This window comes from Nothoprocta perdicaria, unplaced genomic scaffold (assembly GCF_003342845.1).
Source record: "Nothoprocta perdicaria isolate Ctin4 unplaced genomic scaffold, notPer1 scaffold_3, whole genome shotgun sequence".
Classification (NCBI taxonomy): Eukaryota; Metazoa; Chordata; class Aves; order Tinamiformes; family Tinamidae; genus Nothoprocta; species Nothoprocta perdicaria.
This window is the reverse complement of record NW_020455532.1, coordinates 2,400,074-2,420,556: the sequence shown is the minus strand read 5'-3', so window position 1 is coordinate 2,420,556 and position 20,483 is coordinate 2,400,074. Positions and strand designations below refer to the sequence as shown.

At 40.8% G+C, this 20,483-nt stretch overlaps 1 protein-coding gene across 1 annotated transcript; it reads left to right on the top strand.

Annotated features, from left to right (window-relative positions):
- Positions 1–588: 588 nt before the first annotated feature.
- Positions 589–19,580, top strand: MRGBP (MRG domain binding protein). Its single transcript, XM_026042003.1, has 6 exons — positions 589–724; positions 15,904–16,134; positions 16,317–16,438; positions 16,948–17,029; positions 17,478–17,552; positions 17,980–19,580. Exons 1-6 carry the CDS (start codon positions 589–591, stop codon positions 18,168–18,170), a joined length of 837 nt encoding a protein of 278 aa, XP_025897788.1. The 3' UTR covers positions 18,171–19,580.
- The last annotated feature ends 903 nt before the right edge of the window (positions 19,581–20,483 follow it).

Below are 20,483 nucleotides of genomic sequence, written 5' to 3'. Positions count from 1 at the left end.
GCTGCTTTGGTTTCATATCACTGGGGTCAACATCAACCTACGTCCTCCGGAAGGTACAAGCGTGATGGAAATGCAGCACAGGAGCAATGCTAAATTGCCATTCTTCAGCTCCTTCCCCCTAGTTATTGCAAGATTTGTACCGCATGCAGGTGAAGCACTCRGCAGGATTATATTTCCTCACAAAATGTTTGTCTCAGGAAGCCAAATTACATTTCCTCGTTCGACTCAGACTGGCTAAATTTCCATTTGCAAACTGAGCGCTCTTTTCTTCCTGATATTTCGCTTCTCGAGGATTCCTGATGATGTGCCCAGCTTCCACCGCATGCACAAATTCCCAGCCAGAAGTACATCTGCTCCTGCAGCCTTCTGCACGCAGACCTGCCGTGCTCCTGATGGGGAGCAGCTCGAACATGCAACCCTGGCGTGCAAAAAGGCRATGTTAGTCTGAAATTCAGCACTGCCTGTACTGGTAATTTTAGAATAAAAAACAACCCCAAAGGTGACCTACTTTAACACATCAGCTCTCCGCTTTTTCCATGGTTGTTGCAAGATTTTCTGTTTGCACAAGGGCTGGGTTTAATCTCGGTGATGCAGGTGTGGATAGGGATCTACTTCACCCGCTTCAGCGAATGTTTCCCTGATCCCAGGAAGAACATCTGGACTGTACCGAACTGCCCAATATGTCATAGTGRATTTGTGGAAGAGATGAAAAGAAAATCCATGCGTGAGTCCCGATGCACTCCCTGCTGTTCTCTGCCTTACACAACACTTTGTTACATAAAACTTATTCTGGAAAAAAAAAATTAGAAAAGTGGGGAGAGAGATGGGAAAAAAATAACATATTTTTGGTTGTAAGCCAGTTTTCTGTATGAACATGGCAGCAGCATGTGAGGAGAAGCAAGATATCCTTATAGCACCATGTGACAAGGCTAATCAAAATAAACATYCAAAAAAATAAAGAAATTAAGGATGAGGTAGCAGACTGTGGGGAGAGCAGATGGTTATTTAAAATAACAGCAAAATTTTGTGTGCAGGCTGGAACTATAGCTCTTGTCACAAAAAATAGTCATTAATGGCAAAGGAGAAGGCGGAAATGTCATTAGGGTATTTTGGGGAGTTGGTGCAAGCTGAAAAATTAAAAACTTGGGGAGAAACTGCTGTGGGTCTGAAGAATGAGGCACCAAGAGTCGTGCCGGGCAGGCAGCACCATGTACAGTAGCCACTTCCAAGTGCAGCACATCCCTTAGTCTTTTCTATTTTTTTTTTAATACAATTTTAATTGTTTCAGGAATCTCAGCTGGAAATGGGGAGCTGCAGCTTCCCAAGCAGGGAGGATGCTACCGACCAAGCGCTAAGCAGCATCCCRGGCCTCTATCAAGGGAGACTGGGAGCCTCTCTGCTCTCCTGGCTGCCCTGTCTTGTGTTATTTGCAATTTGCCCAGGATTTYCTCTGTTATCTGTGAATTCACTCCTGACTCTGCTACAAGGAGTCCCAAGAGGCTGCCACTGTCCTTGTTGTGTCCTGGGACCAGCTATCTTAAGTGGGGTCAGCTAAGCAGTGATAGCAACTCAACAAAAGACATATATGCCTTTCTACATCCATGGAAAATTTGTGTTTCTTCCTGAGCCTCTAACTCTAAACATCTTATTTACTGTGAATCCCCCTCTAAGGCTGAATAATAAAAATAATAATAAAATAATAATAATAATAATAATAATAATAATAATAATAATAGACATGCTTCCTTTCTATGGCTAGATGTTTGAGAAGCAAGCTGTCAGCACATAGGGAATAAAATGGAAAGCAGCGGGTGCTGCTCTGCTCTATTAAGTGTTTTTAGCACACCAGACACTTTAGGATCTTGGCACAGAGCGATAAATGTAAAGAAGCAGCTTTTCTGTCTCTTGCAGAGGAGGGGAAAGTAGCAGGGCATATTCTACAGCCCCAAAAGCTGGAGATGAGAGTGCAAAATGAACGCCRGGTTTCCATGGAGTTCACGCCATGGGCTGGTTTGTTGGTCGTGGTTGGTACCCCTTCTTGTCCTGGGTGCAGACGTCCCCCTGCCAGCCAGGGAACCTTTCAAAGCCGCACATGGAGCCACCCAGCCGGAGTGTCCCTGACACCCGAACGCTCGCTTTGTAATTGCACCTTTTAGAAATCTGGAAGCTGTCAAGTCGCATCACGCCCAAGGTCCATTTGCTCCGTTCTCTGACAGTGGCACTGCCAGATATTTTGAAAGGAAGGGAAAATAAAAAAMCCCTTGAGTGCTGCAGGCTGGGCAGTGTCACCAGATCTGGGGAGGGGTTGCCTGCCTTGTGCCTGCGTGTTCCTGTCCATCCAACTGTTTTTTTTCCCTTTCTTTGTTTATTCCCAGACCTGTCTAATAGAAGCGTCTGTGTTTTCCTTCACTGTGAGACAMTTTTTCTAGCAGTTATTTTTCTCCCTCAACAACAACAAAAAATCTCAGTTTTGCTGAGGTTCTGGATTCCTGATTGTAAGCTCTTTTTGCATTGTTATCTAGTTCTGCATTGCTATCGAATTTCCTTAAACGTCATGCACCTTTGCATGCTTAGCTTTGTACAGTCCTCTGCTTCCTAAACATTCTGATATCATATAATCATTTTTATTGCCACTCATAACATACWATCTGAGCACTTCCCACCTAAAAACCGAGAGTGAAAGCATCCTTTTTGTAATTGTTTGTATTTTTTGAGGCTTAACCTTGACAGAGGTTTCAGGTTTCTTTTTGATATTATTTTGGACGTTACTATTTCTTCTTCATTTAGTATTTCTTGATTATGTGGGMTTTATTAAAAAGTGTGTTCCTCAARCGGCTTCTTCTTGCTGGAGCAGGGGGCAGGATTCATTTCATGACCGGTAGATACAAGAAGGGAATTTCTCAGTCCAGAGCACAAGGGTTATAATATCCCGGAGGATGGGAGACTGGAAATGCAGCATCCAGGACCCCAGCTTGTAAGGGACACAAACACTACTGGARGTACCCAGGAGAAATGGCAATCGGGAAAGCTTTAGGAGGGCTGATCCTGCTAAATAATCCCAGGAATCCTTGTCCCCTATGGGTGAGTCATCAGGCTGCAGTTGGGGGAGCTCAGCTGTAGATACATATGTATGTGTCATAATACCCAATTTTCCAGGTGCTTCCTGCCGGAGCACCTAACTGGTGATTTCTAGTCGGTTTAATTCAGTTCTGTAAAAATCTATCCTACCTCAGTGATCTAATGAAACAAAAGATTATAATTTTCTTCATTGCTGAGAGCCTCATATTCAGCCAGAGAACTTCATTATAGAATCAACTTATCAGATTTCATTAAAGTTCTTCAGATTTAGCAAATGGACACCTGGCGAGCTGGAATATTAGTTTTCTAAAASTTTCTGCACTTAGCAGCATTTTGAATAAGTTTCTCTGCAAATTAATTGGTAGTTTGATTAAATTCTTTTTTTGTGTGTATTCCATATGATAACTCAAGCAGCCATGTGAATATGAAATAAAGGAAAGAATTAGACACACTATAGAAGCAGAACAGGGCCTGGCAATGTTCATTTTGGGTATTTTCCTCTTGTGATTAAAGCCCTTGCCAAGTTTTACTGCCCCCAATTTGCATATCTGCACCTCTAATACAAATACAAATAAACATTTGCTTTGCAAAAGAGCCCGACATGAAGGTTAAGTTCATAAGCGCAGCCCAAGAAGACATAAGGGAGGTTACTGCCACGTCTGTAGATTCTGGTTTTCATTCGGATTTAAAAAATGCAAGCTCTTCACCTGAAGTTTTCTGTCTACATGCCCCTGGTTTGCCTGGGGAAGWGTCAGCCAGGAAACAAGGAACCTCCCTGTTTAATTTAAAGCCATTTGGCTGGGGCAGAGAGGGGAAATAYGTGCAGAAAATCTCTCTCCTCCTCGACACTGTTCTCCCTTCTGCCTGTTGCAGCCTGACAACAGATGGGCCAGGTAACAAATTCCCCTGCCCAGTGGCTAAATTAATTTGGGTTCCTCCTGCTCAGGACTGCATCTCTGAGCCCTCACCAAAAYCCTTAAGCCCAGAATAAGCAGCATTTTCTGAAGGGAAGTTCCCAAGTCACTGATGGGTGGAGGAGGCCATGGCCCAAGAAGAGTTTTGGAAGGTGGATCCCATCCTTTCTTCTCAGGAGGGAAGGTCAATAGCTCAAATTCCTCCTCTCCTTTCGCTTTGATGCTTAATGGGTCATTGTCCCTGTTTTCTGAGCATCTCTCTGGYTTAGCAGGAATCATTCTGTGTCTGCTCCCAAAAGAAATGCAAGAAGGTCTAAAGTCACCCGGCTGGTTAATAGAATCACCTCAACCTGCAAACACCTTACTTGCAAAGAGCCTAATGGAGAGTCCACAAACATCTATAGAAAGTCTTCAGTGGATGTGGCTGCTGCTCCTGGCATTTGGCACGATATCCCAAGCCCTGTAATCCCTGTTTTTGTCTCAGAAAGCACCTCCAGCTCTTCAGGACAGCAASACATTTCTCTGTTACATCCCCAAAAGCCTGAGCACTCCAAACAGAAGATGCCCAATCTCCCCCACAGCTCCTGGAGCAGCTCTGGTCACAGTGTAAATGCAGATAAAAACCAGCCATGGAAGAGTAGACAACGAAAACAAATGCTGTTAACTGCCCGTTAAGCTCGATGAGAGTACTTATCTTTCTGATTAAGGCAATAACAAACTAGATTTGTGTTTGATGACTCTCACAGGTTGCCTGCCAAAACCAGGCATTTTATGCAGCTCAGCAATGGTTGCCAGCACCAGAGCCCAGGTGCCAGGTCTGGGAGCAGCCTCCTCTTGTTCATCTCCAGTCACTTGAGCTGGAAACGTTCTTTCCTCTTCCCCTTCCCACTGGCCACGAGGACGCCCCACGCAGCACAGATGTCCCCGGGCTGCAATTCCACCTGCTCGGCCACGCTCAAGCAAACACAAAGTGCTGCCAGGGCTCCTCCTTTGCCTTCCAGGTTGAACCTTGTGCATAGTTGTTATCATTAAAGCCTGTTATTTTCACAACTCTTCTTCAACATTTTGTCATTTCCCTCTGTTGTTATTCCAACACTGTGAGTCTGTCTGACTTAGATGAGAGCCGGTCTGGAGYGTTAAATGCAGAAATGGGGAATGTCAACTTGGTATCTACCAAGGCTTTCCACCTGAACAGGGGCACTCTGTTCTTGGTAGAGGCACAGAGGACAGAGCAGATGGGGATGGGAGTTGCAAGAATACCTGGCTCCCACCTCTGCTTGGGTACTTAGTGCACTATAAAGAAGGCAGCTATCCCTTATTTCTCTGTCCATTTGTGCAAGACTTAGATGTTCTTATCTGTGAGATAGCTCAAGCTCCTTTGCTTGAGCTATCTAGTATCTAGTATCATGCATTTTTTTTAAATTGTTATAATTTATTTTAAAATCTTGTAAGGCACTTTTGTCTTCTGCAAGTTGTTTGTGCTTTTGCACCCTCTGTCCCTCACAACCCTCGGTTTGGCAGCAGAGAGGAGGGTGCACCAGCCACCTCTGACATTCCAAGGCATTCGGTTGTACCTTCAGCAAGGACAAGGAGTGAGGAGTCAGTCCGGAGGCAGGTGTAGCCTGTAGCCCCAAAAGCCATCGCACCTTGAGGAGCTGTTTCCAAACAGCTGCTAATGCAAAAAAGGGCACTAAAAACAAGTGTTTTGCATGGAAAATAGCAAGGCACTTCCACCTAAATGCTGTGAAACCAAGTATTTTCCACTCACAACTACAGCCCATAGTGGCATTTCCTAAAGCACCTTACTGGTGTTGGTGCTGGTTCTTCTAGCTGGTGCTGGTGACACCAACTAGAAGTGAACTGGATAATCCCCGCACAGCTCGATGTCCCAAGAGCTGCTGGAAAACTCATTTAAGCCAAATGGTTCCCTGACTGGCTGCTCTGYTCCTGCAGCAACCAGGCTGCAACCCACCTCCAGTGTGATCCAGCCACTTCCCTTCTCCTCGCCCTCCCTGTTAAGCTCAGAGAAACACGGAATATTCAAATGGAAATTCTGACAAACTTGCTCACAGACTGGCATTTCAGAATGTGTGGGATTAATTATATATGAGAAGTTTTACATATTGAGTTGGAGGCCTGCGCTATYATGGCAAGAAGAAAATCACAGAAAAAAATAAATCAGATAGATTGTACTCATTAGAGAACGGAGGGACAGCAAGTAATCATTATTTTTACTGCACTTCGTCGTTGCCAGAAAGGTTGCCATTAGCATCTCTCTTRCAGCTTCTATTTCAAAACCTCTGCCCTCTCAAACCAACCCAGCACCATTAATGTTGCTGTTTCTAACCCATAACAAAACTGCCTCTTGTCTGTCATAGAAGCTCTTTTACTTTAAGAGAAGTTTAAGGAAATTTTTTAGAGAGAATAAAATCCCAGTTCAAGGTCACTTTTGTAAGTGATTTTTTTCCCTATTTCTATAGWTCTAGTAGTTTTAACAAATCTTTTATTGCCCAGGTAGTTTATCCCAAACACTTACAGCTATATAGCAATTATCTCCTAATGGTAGGTTCAGGCATGGAGATTAAGCATCAAATCCTTCCTGATTATTTTGTAATATTATACATGATATTGAAAGAAGGAAAAAGAAAACTGCCAGAGCATATAAAAAAGCAAAGTAACTAGTTTACAGTAACCTTTGGTTTCAGCCATTCCTGAAAAGAGTCTGAATTTGTAAATCCTGTGAGCTCTGAAATCCATGTAACCACTGGGTCAAGCCATGGGGATTAAAAAGAGAGTTTTTCATACTGAGGCTGAATGCAAATGCCCCAAAACCTAATGATGATTCTGAAGAACATTCGTGTTTCCAGGTGTTGACACCAACAGAGCTTACAAAGCAGCGAAAAGAGGGTCGCTTCCATGCAAACAATATCAGTTTGAGATCTAATACTTGATCCCATTTATCCTAATTATAACCTTTCATTAACTGTCTAAAGAAAAAAACAATTATATTACAATCTTCTGGCAGAAGACTCAATTCAACAGCGAACTGAAGGAAAAAAACCAAGACTCACAATGCAATAATAGCCATAATGAAAAGCTTTTTCCYTCAGCTGCTGTCTAATTATAATAGGTTACAAAGTTATAAAATTATATTATCTTAAATAATGAACAGTGATCTTTTGCAATGTAAATAGGAATTGTTATTCTGGGCTGAAAATTAAAATGAATAGCTAATTTAGGGCTTAGCGACAGAAGAAGTTTCTTGTATTAYGACATGTCATGGATATTAATATCTCTTCTTAACAAGGTTTTATTTATTTATTTATTTTATTGTCTTGCCTTCTTAGATATTAGAGGAACACAGCGTAAAGATCTCTCAAGCCTGTCTCGTGATCTGGCCAATTTAAATGTCTTGGATATTCCCTGTCCTATCATAAATTCACTGAAACTTCTGACAGGATAACGAGAGATTTTCATCTCTCTCATATGTTTTGCAACCCTATATCTGGGGCTGAACTTGGATACAAAACTGCCTAAAAAGCCAGTTTCCTAAGTATGAGGGTCTAAATTAAATCTGCTTGTAATGCATAGAAAKAGGATAAACCAAGAAAGCGTGGTGTAAAGCAAGTGGTTATTTGGTATGAACTGAATGTAGATACAGCATCTCTTTCTGCTTGCACTAGAGGCAATCAGGAGTAATTCCAGTGACTGCATTTAGTACATTTAGTCCGGTGTAACAAAACTCGAGATCATCATCATGCTTAGCTGTCGTATAAAGTGTGTACAATCCTAATTAAAGAATACAGGGAGCAGAATATGCTACTTCTTCATAGTTCCAACACATTTGTGATTTTYGTTTTCATTTTTGGGGAAAAATATTTATTAAAAACTTCCTATTACGAAGCAAATGCTCTTGAAAAGAAGCTAATACTAAAGCCTGAAAGAAACTTCAGATTTGCTGGAAACTTAATACTGCAGTCAGGAGCTTCGAATATCCACTGTCAAAGTTAGTCTTACAAACTGGCCTGGAAGATCAGTACAAGGGTATCTCATCAGCAATTTTATCTAATAAAACTATTAGAAGAGCACAGCTTTGAATGAGTCTATCTTCATGATAGTGAGAGTAAATAGAAAGTGTTCTGAATTTGAACAAATCAGACAAAAACCCATTAGGCTGCAGATTATAAGGTAATATACAGAAGGGAATTGAGTCAATAAGAGTAAAAATGAAAGATGCAAGAGGATTATTTTTCTTAACTGAGGAAAGTTGTCTCAAGAAGAGTAATACAAAAAATTCTAAGTGGTGAATGCAGGTTATTGTGTTCTTGAGTACCACTTCCACAACAGATATCAGATGTTGAGGAAAATTCATCAGTTCTCTCTAAAATTCCTGCCTGTGTTGAAGATAAAGCACTTTTCTGCATGTGAATACAGCAGCAGCAGCACACAGTTTCTCTGAAGCTATTTCGTAAGGGTGGAAAGATCATCCTTTCATTTCATCATTGATCAAGGGGAACATTCAGATGGATCCGATCAGACTCCTTCCAAACAGAGAGAAATTAAACGAATGCAGTACTAGGACTCTTAAAAAACTCTTTTTAAAAGTGTAATGTACAAAATGGGGAGACATTGTCATTTTTGTTGCTGTGTCTGCGTATGAAAACTGCTCCAGTCACCACAACTGGACCCTGGGGGAAAAGCAGTAGCAAATTAAGTGTTATCCCATGCAGGACTAGAGCTTCTGGAATAAGAACAGCATCAAAATCACTTCTGAGGATGAAAGTTACACAGAAATGAAAATTTTGATGGTCCCAGGACTATGTTCATGTTCATGTCCTATCACTTTCAGCAATGAAAATCTTCCCCATAAAAAAGAATTATGAAACCAGTTTAAAAGAGAGCATTTAACAAAAGCAGTAAATAACTCAGCATTTAAAATTTACTTTCTTTTTTCCATCCCATATTTTAGTCTTTTCCCACTCTGTGACTAGTGAACATTTGGCATACCCAATGAGCAATTAAATGGGGAAGAGCAGAGAGAGATATAGGAGGGAAAAAAATGATAACAAGAAGAAAAACGAGCATAAAAGGCAATTTCTGTCATATTCAGCTGGCAAGTAAACTTGGTGGAAGCTTCTTGTTCTCGACAAAGCTGGATGATTTTGTCCTCTGCTCGAGGTTGGGTGGTTCTTCTAAGGTCATATAACTCTTGAGAAGCATCAAACAAAACACTGGCAGATGCAAGCACTTCTCTAAACTTAAATTGTAGATATTTTCTAGCAGAGACTTAGTCATTCAAATGAAAAATTGTGGTTATTATGTTTAACATTACCAAAAGCAGAGAACACTTCAGGTAATGGCTTCCAGGGAGGGCAAATAAAACACTGGGAATAAAGCCATTGTTTTCATCTTGTAAATATTTATTATCATTGCGTGAGCAGAATTCTGGCCTGAGATGTTAATAAGATTCACCTGAGCCCCAGATTTCCTACTGTTAACTCAAAATGTATTTTATTATTATTTTCTTAAACACATCATATGCTATTGTATAGCAAGATGTGTAGGGGTTCGACATAARCTTTCATCTGGTTTTGAGGGTGAATGAAAAGCAAAAGCTTTTGAAAATCAGAGTCTGAGTAATTCATATRTCAGGACAGCTAGTACACCTATGGTACACCTATGGGTAATATAATGTCTCTAAAGTCACTGCAAAAAGATCTAGGTTTTGATATCTCTTAGCTAGAGTAGAAAAGACCTTGGAATATAGCTGTGTTTTGAAAACCATGGAGCTAGTTCTGGTGAACAGCAAGTTTGGCAAACATACATCAAGAACATCAAATTTGCCTTTAAAGGCTTATGGTCTGTAAAACAGATTTAGGTAACTGATTTCAGGCATGTAATTTAACAAAAAGATCTTTCAACCAGGGTTTATAAATGCATTGATTTTGTGTGCATGAAGGGCCAGCTTTGCTTCTATCCCACCCAGCCAGTAAAAGAGACCTTGGAAAATGTGAAAACTGGGCAGTGTGGGGAGATTTAAAGAAAAGAGACTCTTCTCCTCTTCCTATCTTTGTCCATGCAGTAGCATCTTGCATGAGCTAAAGGCCTAAAATCTACAGGTAGGTGTAAAGTGGTCCAGAGCATCTGAGAGCTCTGATGGAGCCTAGGAAGCTCCTGCATCACTCTTCATCTCCAACTTCAGAAGGACGGTCTGTAGCAAACATCAYTCCTCCCGCTCTGCTCCTAATGGTTTCCTAAGGCTATGAAGTCTTGCAAGGGAAGGAGAAAGTCCCCCCAAGGCAGCAGGACACTCTGTATAAGCCTTCACTTTGAGGACAAGAGGTCCTTTCCTATACAGTAAGTATAGGAAGAGAAGAGAAGTGTGAATGATTAAGATGATCAGCAAAGAGGGGTTTAAGATAGTGATTACAGCAAGAGATATCTGATTACTCTCTCTTGGTCTCAAGGATGAGTCAGTAGCACCAGGACGTGTAGGTGATATCCAAAGGCACCCAAGCATTCCATGCAGCTGAGCATCAGCCTCCTGGGTCTCATCCTCTTGTTCCAATATATTAAGAAATGTTTAGTGWGCTTTCAAGAGCATGCCCCCCACAGATTATAAAATTGCAAAAGACTTTTTTTATCRGTTTCTCACATAGCTACATGATGAAGTTGCCTATTATGAAAGAAATTTGGGTCTTCCTACCATTTAGAAAATTGCTTACACCTGATACTTTACCTCTGCTACTGTGTCAAGGAGCATAAAGCCAGTGTAAATGGCTGAGGCAATTGAAAAAAAAATCCTGCATAAGGGAAGAAGTTCAGTCTCCTTCCAAAAAAACAYAGAGTTGCAGCTTGCTGGTAGAAGCTGTGAAATGTGCTAACTGGCTTTGTCACTAACATGATTATGCAAAGTATACGGTAGTAATGGTGCTGCCCTGCCATCACTTACAATGGCATCTGCTCTCTTTCAATTTGATGTAATTTTCATTGGATTCTGGTCTGTCAGGTTGCCCTGCCATAAGATTCATGTGAAAATGAGATCCTTATTTTAAGCAAGTGATACAGTTGAAGGAACAGGAAGTGTTAAGGCTGCCATGCATTATGCAAAAGGGAGGGAGATTATTGCAGAAATGCAAAGAGATAAAATGGATTTAAACGTGCAAGCTTCACTCACAGCCATTCCAGAAGAAAAATGAGGCTATTCTAAAGAAGAGGCCTGTAAATCACAGCTGGCCTTGGAACACTCTAACATATGTACTCACATGGGAATTATGATATATATGTAAAATTGCCTGCAGATGTCACCCAGAAAAAAAATTGTGCTCTGTTGTGAGTCTTGGTTGGAGTTTGGAGTTAACACTTCCACTCATTCTACATTGCAAGTTTGGAGTGAAGGCTACTGAGCAAAATAAATACTTGATAAAGAAGTCGCAGTAAGGTAGAAGGTGAGCAGTGATCTTGGCAAAGTGGTAGAGCAAACTGAGCAACTCATCCCATATCAATCCATTGTAGACTCTCCTATCACCAACAGAAGAGCAAAATTATGTAGAACTTGTAGTAGGAAACAGTGCAGAAGATAGTGATTAAAATTGTGGAGTGCAGTAAAAAACTACTGATCCAAGTGGGAAGGCTTATGCAATTAAATCTTTAATGAAGCCAGCGYAGATAATTTCACAAAATTCTTTAGCAATAGCTTATAGGTGTCAATAACTTTTACATCAACTTATGTCAGCTCTGCATTGTTTAGAAAATCACTGAGTTATGGCAGAGAAGTGGCAATGCGCTGCAATGAAGCAACCTTCACCACCACCAAGATTTTACTTCCAAGTCTTCAAAGCAGAAATGCAAAACTGGGCCCTAACATAATCTCCCCATCACCAACATGCAGATTTTCCACAAGGCACTTTGTGAAAATCTGCTGCCACCCTCCGCCACAGCGAAAGGCTGAGTGTAAAGCGCTCTTGTCACTTAATGTCAGCTAGTCAGGTTTAGAGCCTGTCTGCTGTCCTTCTCCTCGTGTTTATGTAGATGCATTTTTTAACAGCAGGATGTTTGTTTTGAAACACAAACAAGAAATAAGGTCCCAGATTAAAAAAAAAAAAAAAAAAAAGATCCGTGGATATTGCCAAGGAAGGAAATCCCAGTAGGTCTTATGCTATCCAGCTGGAATTGCATAGTTTTAATTGGGTATGCAGGTTAGGTGCAATCAATAAAAATCACCTTCAAAAATGCAGGCTATTAAGTCTGCTGGTTCTAATTTGGGATAGCCAGGCATTAATTAATGAACCAATTCTGGTGCTCTCCTTAAACTGGTTCATCTACAATTCAGCGGTCCTTCTTTATGCTTCTTTGCAAGCCTGGGGCCTGATGGATTTATTAAAGTGAAAAATCTGCAAGATGCCTCTTCCCTTCCCACCGCCCTCCCTGCCCTGGGATGATATTTTCAAAGCTTAACAGCAGCAGTAATGAACGTCCCTGTGCGTGCTTAGGGATCATTATTTCCACTTTTCAATCTATTTCTCTAAGGTTTGCCATCTGATGCCCATCTTATATCTAGCCTCTCTCTGCTGGGAGAATGAACACAACAGATCGCCAGGGAAAAGTTTGATTCAAGAACATATGTTTCAGCAAATTGAATGTATCCTCTCTCCAACAGCTGCTTCCCTCTTCTTTGCTGTGTTTTGGGGGTTGTTTGGGTGRTTTTCCTTACTTTGAATTAAAAAATATATTTTTGCTCCTGTAAGAAGAGCCTGGTTTGAAAGCAAAGTCCCTGCTCACTGTTAATACAACAGTGTTGTATCAACTATTTACTTGGTCTCTTCCTAAGAAAAAGTAACTTTGGTTTGTGACACCCAGCACTGGGTGGCAGTGACTCCTGAGTGCCTGTCTCAGCTCTAACAGATCCTGTTGATGGTCTCAAGCAAACTATTTGATCTGTTCTGAGTTCTGTTTCTCAGCTTCTGTAAAATAAACCTGGTAACGGTGTCCACAGGTCTCCCAAGGTTTAATTAACCTCTATCTTTGAGCTTCTATATCAAAGATGTCCTAAAAATATCTAGCAAAGACTATGTAGCTGGGCCTAACGCAAAAGGATGTAACGACCTCCTTAATATTTTCTTTAATAAATGCTCATGTGGCATACCAGAAATTTTCCAGTGTTCAGATTTTTATTTCATTAAAGGCACTAACACATGGTGTTCTAAATTGATAACAGATATAGCTGTAGCCATATTGCTTATCTCAGAAATCCAGTGTTTCTAGAGAGAAAGACAAATGCTAGGCATATATCTCAGTTGCTCTGACTGTGATGTCTTATGAAATATGAGATCATCTCTCCCGAGGGACATAACATGATCCAGCAAAGGGCTGAGCACTCTTCGCTGCTACAACAGTCTGACAGAYTTCTACGGTTGAAAACAGCCAAAAGTGTAGGAAAAATAAAAGATAAAAGGACTAAACTGTGCATGTCCTACATTGTTCGTATCTGTTTACTACCAAAAGTAAAACTTAACACTGAGCAAGAGAAGGAGGGGAAAACTGTCAAAAGCTGAAAAATCTGTTCAGTGAGGGAAAAAAAGCTTTTTTGAAATTTTAAAATAGAAGAATTTAACTCTGACCCTAATCAATGTGGAGACTGTGTATGACATTATTATAGACTTCCATATATTATTTCTAGAGGCATTGAAAGGGATGAGGACATGTAGACACAAGGAAATGTGATTATTCGCAATTGAAATAGTATAGCAATCAGTTTATGCATATTGTCTTCCTGTTGAATTAACATTATTCTCCTGAATTAAATTTTCATATGCTATTGTACTTCCAGAGGTAGCCATATGTTTTTCACATTTCGTTTCACATGCTACTTTTTTTAATCATCAGAACTTAATGACATAAAAATTGCTATCTGAGCTGACACAATTATTCCCTCTTGATGATAGTCTTTAAGTAAAGGCAAAATTTGACAGATGAGAGTGCTGAAACTGTGTTTCACACAGACTTTTGGGAAAAAAAAACCTCTCTTCCTGCAAAACTTTGAGAACTAGTCTGTGGAGGAACAATTTTTCTGCTCTATAATTTATTTGCTTTTCTTCTCTCTTCTGCCTTTTTTTTTTTTTTTTATTTCTAGAAACATTTGTATGAAAACAGGAATTTAGTTGTTCAGGAACTCATTTACTCCTGCTGTGCAGTCATCATAGGAAATCATAACCCTCTCTTTTAATAGCAAATTAGGACTAGGTAGCAGCATAGATCAAATAAATATTAGAAGATCTTAGAGGCATATTAGGTTTAATGCTAGATTAGATTTACAGGGATGGATTTAACTGGAAAAGAATGCAGAGTTGATTTTGAAATCAGGAAAATCAAGTTGAAACATATTTTTGGCTTAAAATGAGGAAAGTTTTGTGAAGGCTGAGAAGTTTAGCAGCAGGTGCATCACAGCCAGAACAGCGATACACAGATGACAGCAGACAGAAAAAAAAAAAAAAAAAAAAAAAAAAGTATTTCTGGAGTTTCCTACAGTCTTGACAGGGAAAAAGACATCCAGGCAGGATCTCTGTCCTTCTGCACGGAGCTCTCACAGAAAGAGATATTCCTGGAAAATTTCAGGAGTATGTAAAGCAGATCGGGGTGAGAGATCCCTTTGCATTTTGAGGTACTAGCTGGGACCCAGATGGAAATATGAATTCGTGCTTGGGAATTCATATCCAACATTCTTACCACCAAACATGCCAAGAATTTAGAAGTGAAATTGTGGGTTAAATACATTTCTTCTATTCACTAAATATTAAGATTAATCTGTTTTAAGTATAAGCATCACACCAGGCCCCAAAGAAGTACATGAGTTAATTTCTTAGGTATCAAAGGTACAGAAAATTCTCCATTTCACAAAATTTCCTTTTTTTGCCCTTCTAACTTTTGATTACCAGCATACTTTACATGAAAACATCTTCTTGCTTGTGAGCATCTGCTCCCACTGTTTTATTATTCACCTGAATAGTCATTCTGTATTTATGTCATTGTTATTTGCTATTGAAATTATTTTAATGTCACAAAAAGGATTAAGATATCAAGTGAAGAGTGAGCAATAAGAAAACCTGATCACCTAAGCAACAGAAGACCTGTTTCATGCTTGTATGCCTAATAATACCCAACAACGTGAAAAAAAATAAAAATAAAGGAAAAATACATCACAGAAGGAATGATACTCTTTTTTTTTTCCCTAAATGACTTCAATTTTTTTTAATATTTCTTAAATGACTTGCAAAGCTGGTGGGTTCTGCATTTTTAAGCATTTAAGGCACAATTATTTTCTAAGCATCAATGACAGGTTCGAATAAGATGATCCTGTTGTGACAAGGATTAGCAGTTTGGGAGCTCGGTGTGTCATTCCGAGTCTTTTCCAAGTGCAATTCCATAACTTGGGAGCTTCTTTGGAGGGATAACGGGAATGGGAACAGTCTCATGGACGATGGGTGGCTGAGGCCGTGGCAATGGGGCTATTGGGTGTCATCAGAGCTGTCTCTAATATCCTTGTTTTGGAGTTTCTGGTTGCAGAAAGGAGCCTAAAAARGCTGTTTTCACCCCAAACACAGTCCAGCTACTGCCTGCCCCTGAGGTAAATCCATCTCCAGACCTGCTCGAGCTCCAGAAAGGAGCCTAAAAAGGCTGTTTTCACCCCAAACCAACCCAGCCGCAGCCTACCCCTGAGGTAAACCCTCCTCCAAACTCCCTCTGGCTCCAGAAAAGACCCTAAACAGCCTGTTCTCACCCCAAACCGCCCGTCCCGCCTCCTCCCGCGCGGCAACCGCCGCGCCCAACCGCCCTTCCCGGCCGGCGGGAGCCCCGGGGCGGCCGCCAGGGCCCGCTCGGTGACAACAAAAGCGGGCGGCTGCGGGGGGGGCAGCGGCGCCCCTCCCCCTGAATCCCCGCGGGCGGCACCGGCGCCTGGCGGTTACCGGCGCCGCCGAGAAGCCGCCGCTGCCGGTGGCGGCGGCGGGAGCCGGCGCGGTGGTAGCGGCAGCCGCCGTTGCGGGCGCGCCCGAGCCCGGCGTGCCCGCCGAGGAGGCCGTGGTGGTGTGGAGCCCCGAGGTGGAGGTTTGCCTCTTCCACGCCATGCTGGGCCACAAGCCCGTGGGTGAGAGCAGGCCGCAGCCCGAGCCGCGGGCTCGAGTAGCGGCGCGGGCCGCGCGGCGGAGTCGAGGGGCCCGGCCGCGCTGCGGTGCTGCCCATGGAGGCCGCGCGGGCCCGGGGCTGCGGGGACGGGTGTTTTTGGACTGCAGTCGCGTTGATTTCTGACTGTTTTTACCCCCTCCCCAGGGGTGAATCGCCACTTCCACATGATCTGCATCCGCGATAAATTCAGCCAGAACATCGGCCGGCAGATTTCCTCCAAAGTCATTTGGGACCACCTGAGCACCATGTACGATATGCAGGCGCTTGTGAGTATGGAGGCGGCGCGGGAGCGCTCTTGGCTCCCAAAGTTGGGGAGTTTTTGTAGACCCAAATTACTCGGCCTCGCCTGGTGCCAAGAGCTGGGTGTCCTTTCAGTGAGTTGATGGGAGATTCCTCCTGGGAAAGCACATCAGGAGGGATGTGATGGAGCCAACAGCGTTTTGTTTTTGTTTTCTATGCTCAGTTCTGACTTTTTTGTAATTTTTATCTATTTACTGAGCCTACGTACCTTTATATAGGTTCGTGAGAGGGAGGATACAGTGCATATAAAAAAGAATTTGCCAAAGTCAGGTTCCAGGAGTACCTTGTTGTGTTTGTCTTGACCTTATTAACTCWTTTGACATAGAGAACCTCTTGATTCTCCAGTGTCTAAAGCACTTTTTAAGAATTATTTACCTACTAATTGCATATAGAGAAWGGGACTCTGTTTCTAACTCTCAAATCAAAGTGTTATTTTGTCAAGRTCGCTCATAGAAATCTTCCTTTTTTTCCAAAGCATGAATCTGAGATTCTCCCATTTCCCAACATAGAGAAAAATTTTGTTCTTCCTGATGAAATGATTCAAGAAGTGAGAGAAGGTAAGATGTGACAGCAGTCTCATATTTCCACTTGCTCTAATCTCTGTTCAGAACAGGTATCTTAGCACAACTTCATGCACAGTTTCTCATGCTATTAGGTATAATATAGATTGGATGCTACAAATAGAGAAACTTTTTTTTKTGTGTGTCATTTAGAGCATTAACATGGATGATCTGTGTGTGTCAACTGATACCTCGATGCAGAATGAGAGTCAGAATGTTGCAGTACAAAATGATGAGCAGTTTATTTTGGGCTTCCTTTTTTGGATTGTTGAATTGTTTTTTACGTTTTTCTATGATAATGCTGAAGAACACTTCTAAAATTAATACTGAGTGTTGCACTGAATGCTTGCAAACATTGTGCCCATATGTTCAGGTGACTAAGCTGGAAAATCTATATATGATTCTTTAAAATCACCCAACAGTTGTTTAACAATCCTTTCTGCAGGAAAAGTAATGATTGAAGAAGAAATAAAAGAGGAAATAAAAGAGGAGATGGAGACTCACACAGGCCCAGAAGAAGGTAAATTTATAACTTTACATAGTAAAGTGAGATTTAAAAAAAAAAAGTGATTGAGATATGCAGACGTTTTGGATACTCAGTTTCAAAGTCTATGAAGTGAACATTCCTGAATTTTTAAAGTTGGTCATATGTTCTGTAAATGTTCCTATGAAGTATTCTGATGTTAAGTGCTCTTAATTCCACTTACAGAATTTTACTTTCAGCTTATTAAAATTCAAGCTTAGCTTTAAAACAAAAAAAAAAGCAAGAAATGCCCTTTTACAGAACGTTTTTGCATAAAACTTAACACATGAAAGGGCTTAAAGATAGTATGAGTTTTGATTGGTTAGAGAAGTTTCAAATAACATAAAGAAATGTGATGTGATTTCTTTTTTGCCTGTCGTCTATATACGTCTGATCTGGAATCACCACTCTGGTCCTATTTCAGTTTTTACACCTTCTGGAAATTTAGGAAAAACAAGTGAAAAGCCCAGCAGCAAAGAGAAGGAGAAGACTTCGTCAGACCCYGGGTCCAAGGAGGGATCTGATAAGAGGAAGCGCAACAGAGTCACCGAAAAGGTCTTAAATGCCAACAGTAACCCCTCCAGCCCGAGCGCTGCRAAACGACGCAGGACATAGAGCCGTGACAGAGGAGAGCATAAAACTGGAACACGGAGAAGGGACATTGAAAACTGAATAGCAAGGAAGACGATACTTGAATTTTCTAAGAGAGGAGAAGGTATCTGAGCCAGGTATTTGAAGAATTTGCACATTGGCTGTATCCATGCAAGAGGTCGCCCGTCTTCTCCAATTTGTTARTTTGTCAGCAGTGAGTAGCTGAGTGATAACTGCCTGCTCAGGGCGTTGAGGGAGGATGCTGTCAGCTTTAAAAGTTCAGGAGGTGGCTGTGTCTCAAACCACTAACGTACTGTGTCAGCACAGCTCATGAAACAGGTGCTCAGTTAAAGAAAGAGGCTCAGTTCGTGAAAATCTTCGGGTTATTTCTGTAAATTTTGGATCTTTTTTGTTGCCTTTGTTATGTTGTCTACTTTGAATATWTCAGGCCCTCTGTGGTTAATGTTGTTTGGCTGTTCTACTTATTGCAGATGTAGCATTTGTATCAAATGTCTGGCTTTGTTCAGTAAAACTAACTCTTTTAAATCCAGATAACTAATGAGTTGAAGTTTTCTTTCATATTGTTATAGTTGTTAGAAGATGAAGGAAACCTCTGCTACCTGGTCCTTAGTGGTGTAACTTTTTCTTTCCCGTTCTTTATAAATATGTATAGTTTAAGTGAAAATGACAGAGCCTCTAGTCAGAAGAATCAATCAGTGTTCTATATAAAATAGCCAGTCATGTCATGTGATACTGAAAGGGATCAGCTGAGTTGTGCACAAACCTAGAGAGGTTGTTTCATCTATCTGTACTATAGTAATGTATATAACAGTGGGGTTTGTACTTTAAACTTTTTTTAAAAGTGATTTTAYTAAATGTTATTGCAAAATTGCAAAATATTGATCCTGATCTACAACCTAAGTATTCTGACGTAGTTTTAGTAAAAGAATTTACTGGTGTATTATAATGCTTATTTTTATATGCTACAGTATTAATACAAATTTGGTAGACGTTACTGTTTATAGTTGCCAAAAGGTGCTTTGCACTTAACAAACACCTGTTAAACGGTGAATGAAACAGACGGAAATTATATTCAATTTGTTTCACCATATTAACTATCCATTAATATGGCAAAACAATATTAGTTATCATTAATAAATAAAAAGAATCACAGTATTGCATTCAGTACTGCAATTAGAAGCTAGAAACCTGAATTCTTTTTTTTTTTGTAAGTACATAGCCAAGTTCCTGTTTTATTCATGTTTGTTGTTTTATACCAAGAATAGATCTGACATGTTCATTTTACTAAATAATAGTTGTTATGTAACTTAGAAATTGGCTTGTAGTTTATGGTATTTAAGTACCTTGTACTTTTAGTGAAGCTCCTCAGAATTGCTTAGCAGTTCTTTAGGAGCCTAAATATTTTTATTTTGCTGTTTTTTAATGACTGTATCTGGATCTTAGGAATTAGTACCCTATAACTTAAATAATATTTTTGATTAAAAAATCTTAGCTTGCTAAAGTCCATGGGGGAATTGCTGTTGTTTTCCTGAACACCATATTTTCTCTGTTTTGTTTCTCTATTTTCTGTGTTCRACCTAGCATAACGGGTGTGAAATATTGAGTTCAGAGCATGACCTTTTTTATCTTTTGATAGTTAACCTTTTTACCGTATCATTTGCTTCCACTAGTCAACTCTAGAAAGTTAAAGCGCTGCCAGGATGTTATTGGGTGGCTTCTACAGCTGCTTCCACATGTGCTTTTACAACCGGCCGCAAGCTCCCTGTGTCCAGGATCTGAGGTGGCTGGACAGGAACAAATTTCAAACCAGAAGCCATAAAATCGCATTAATTTATTGCTGTGCTCCAGCTGGAAAGCTCAGCAAATGGTCCAGTGACCCACTCTCCAGATGGAGAGCTCCACAAAGCTCCACCTTGGGGGAGRGATGTTACAGGTGACTCCAAAGTTTTCCAGCTGGATAGAAATCAAGCTCTTGATAGAAATCAAGCTCTTTTGTAAGTTGGTATGAAGGAGTTTTATTTTTGAGGTTTTAAAAAATATCCTCAAATTACTACCATGGTTAGTCCTGTTAAGCTACTTGAAGTTATCATATAGTTTGCTTATAGATCAATTCCTGAGTGAGCTCTCAAAGGTGAGTGTTTCTSTTAACTTTTCCTGTTTCCTTAAGAATTAAAACACTCATTACTTTCTAACGGTCAGTATAGGTCTTAACCATAAATTGCAGATTTCTTTTTTTAATTTTAAGGTCTCACAGCCCGGTGAGTAAATCCTTTTTATTGAATAGATTCTATGCTAAAAAAGTTGCCATCCCACAGG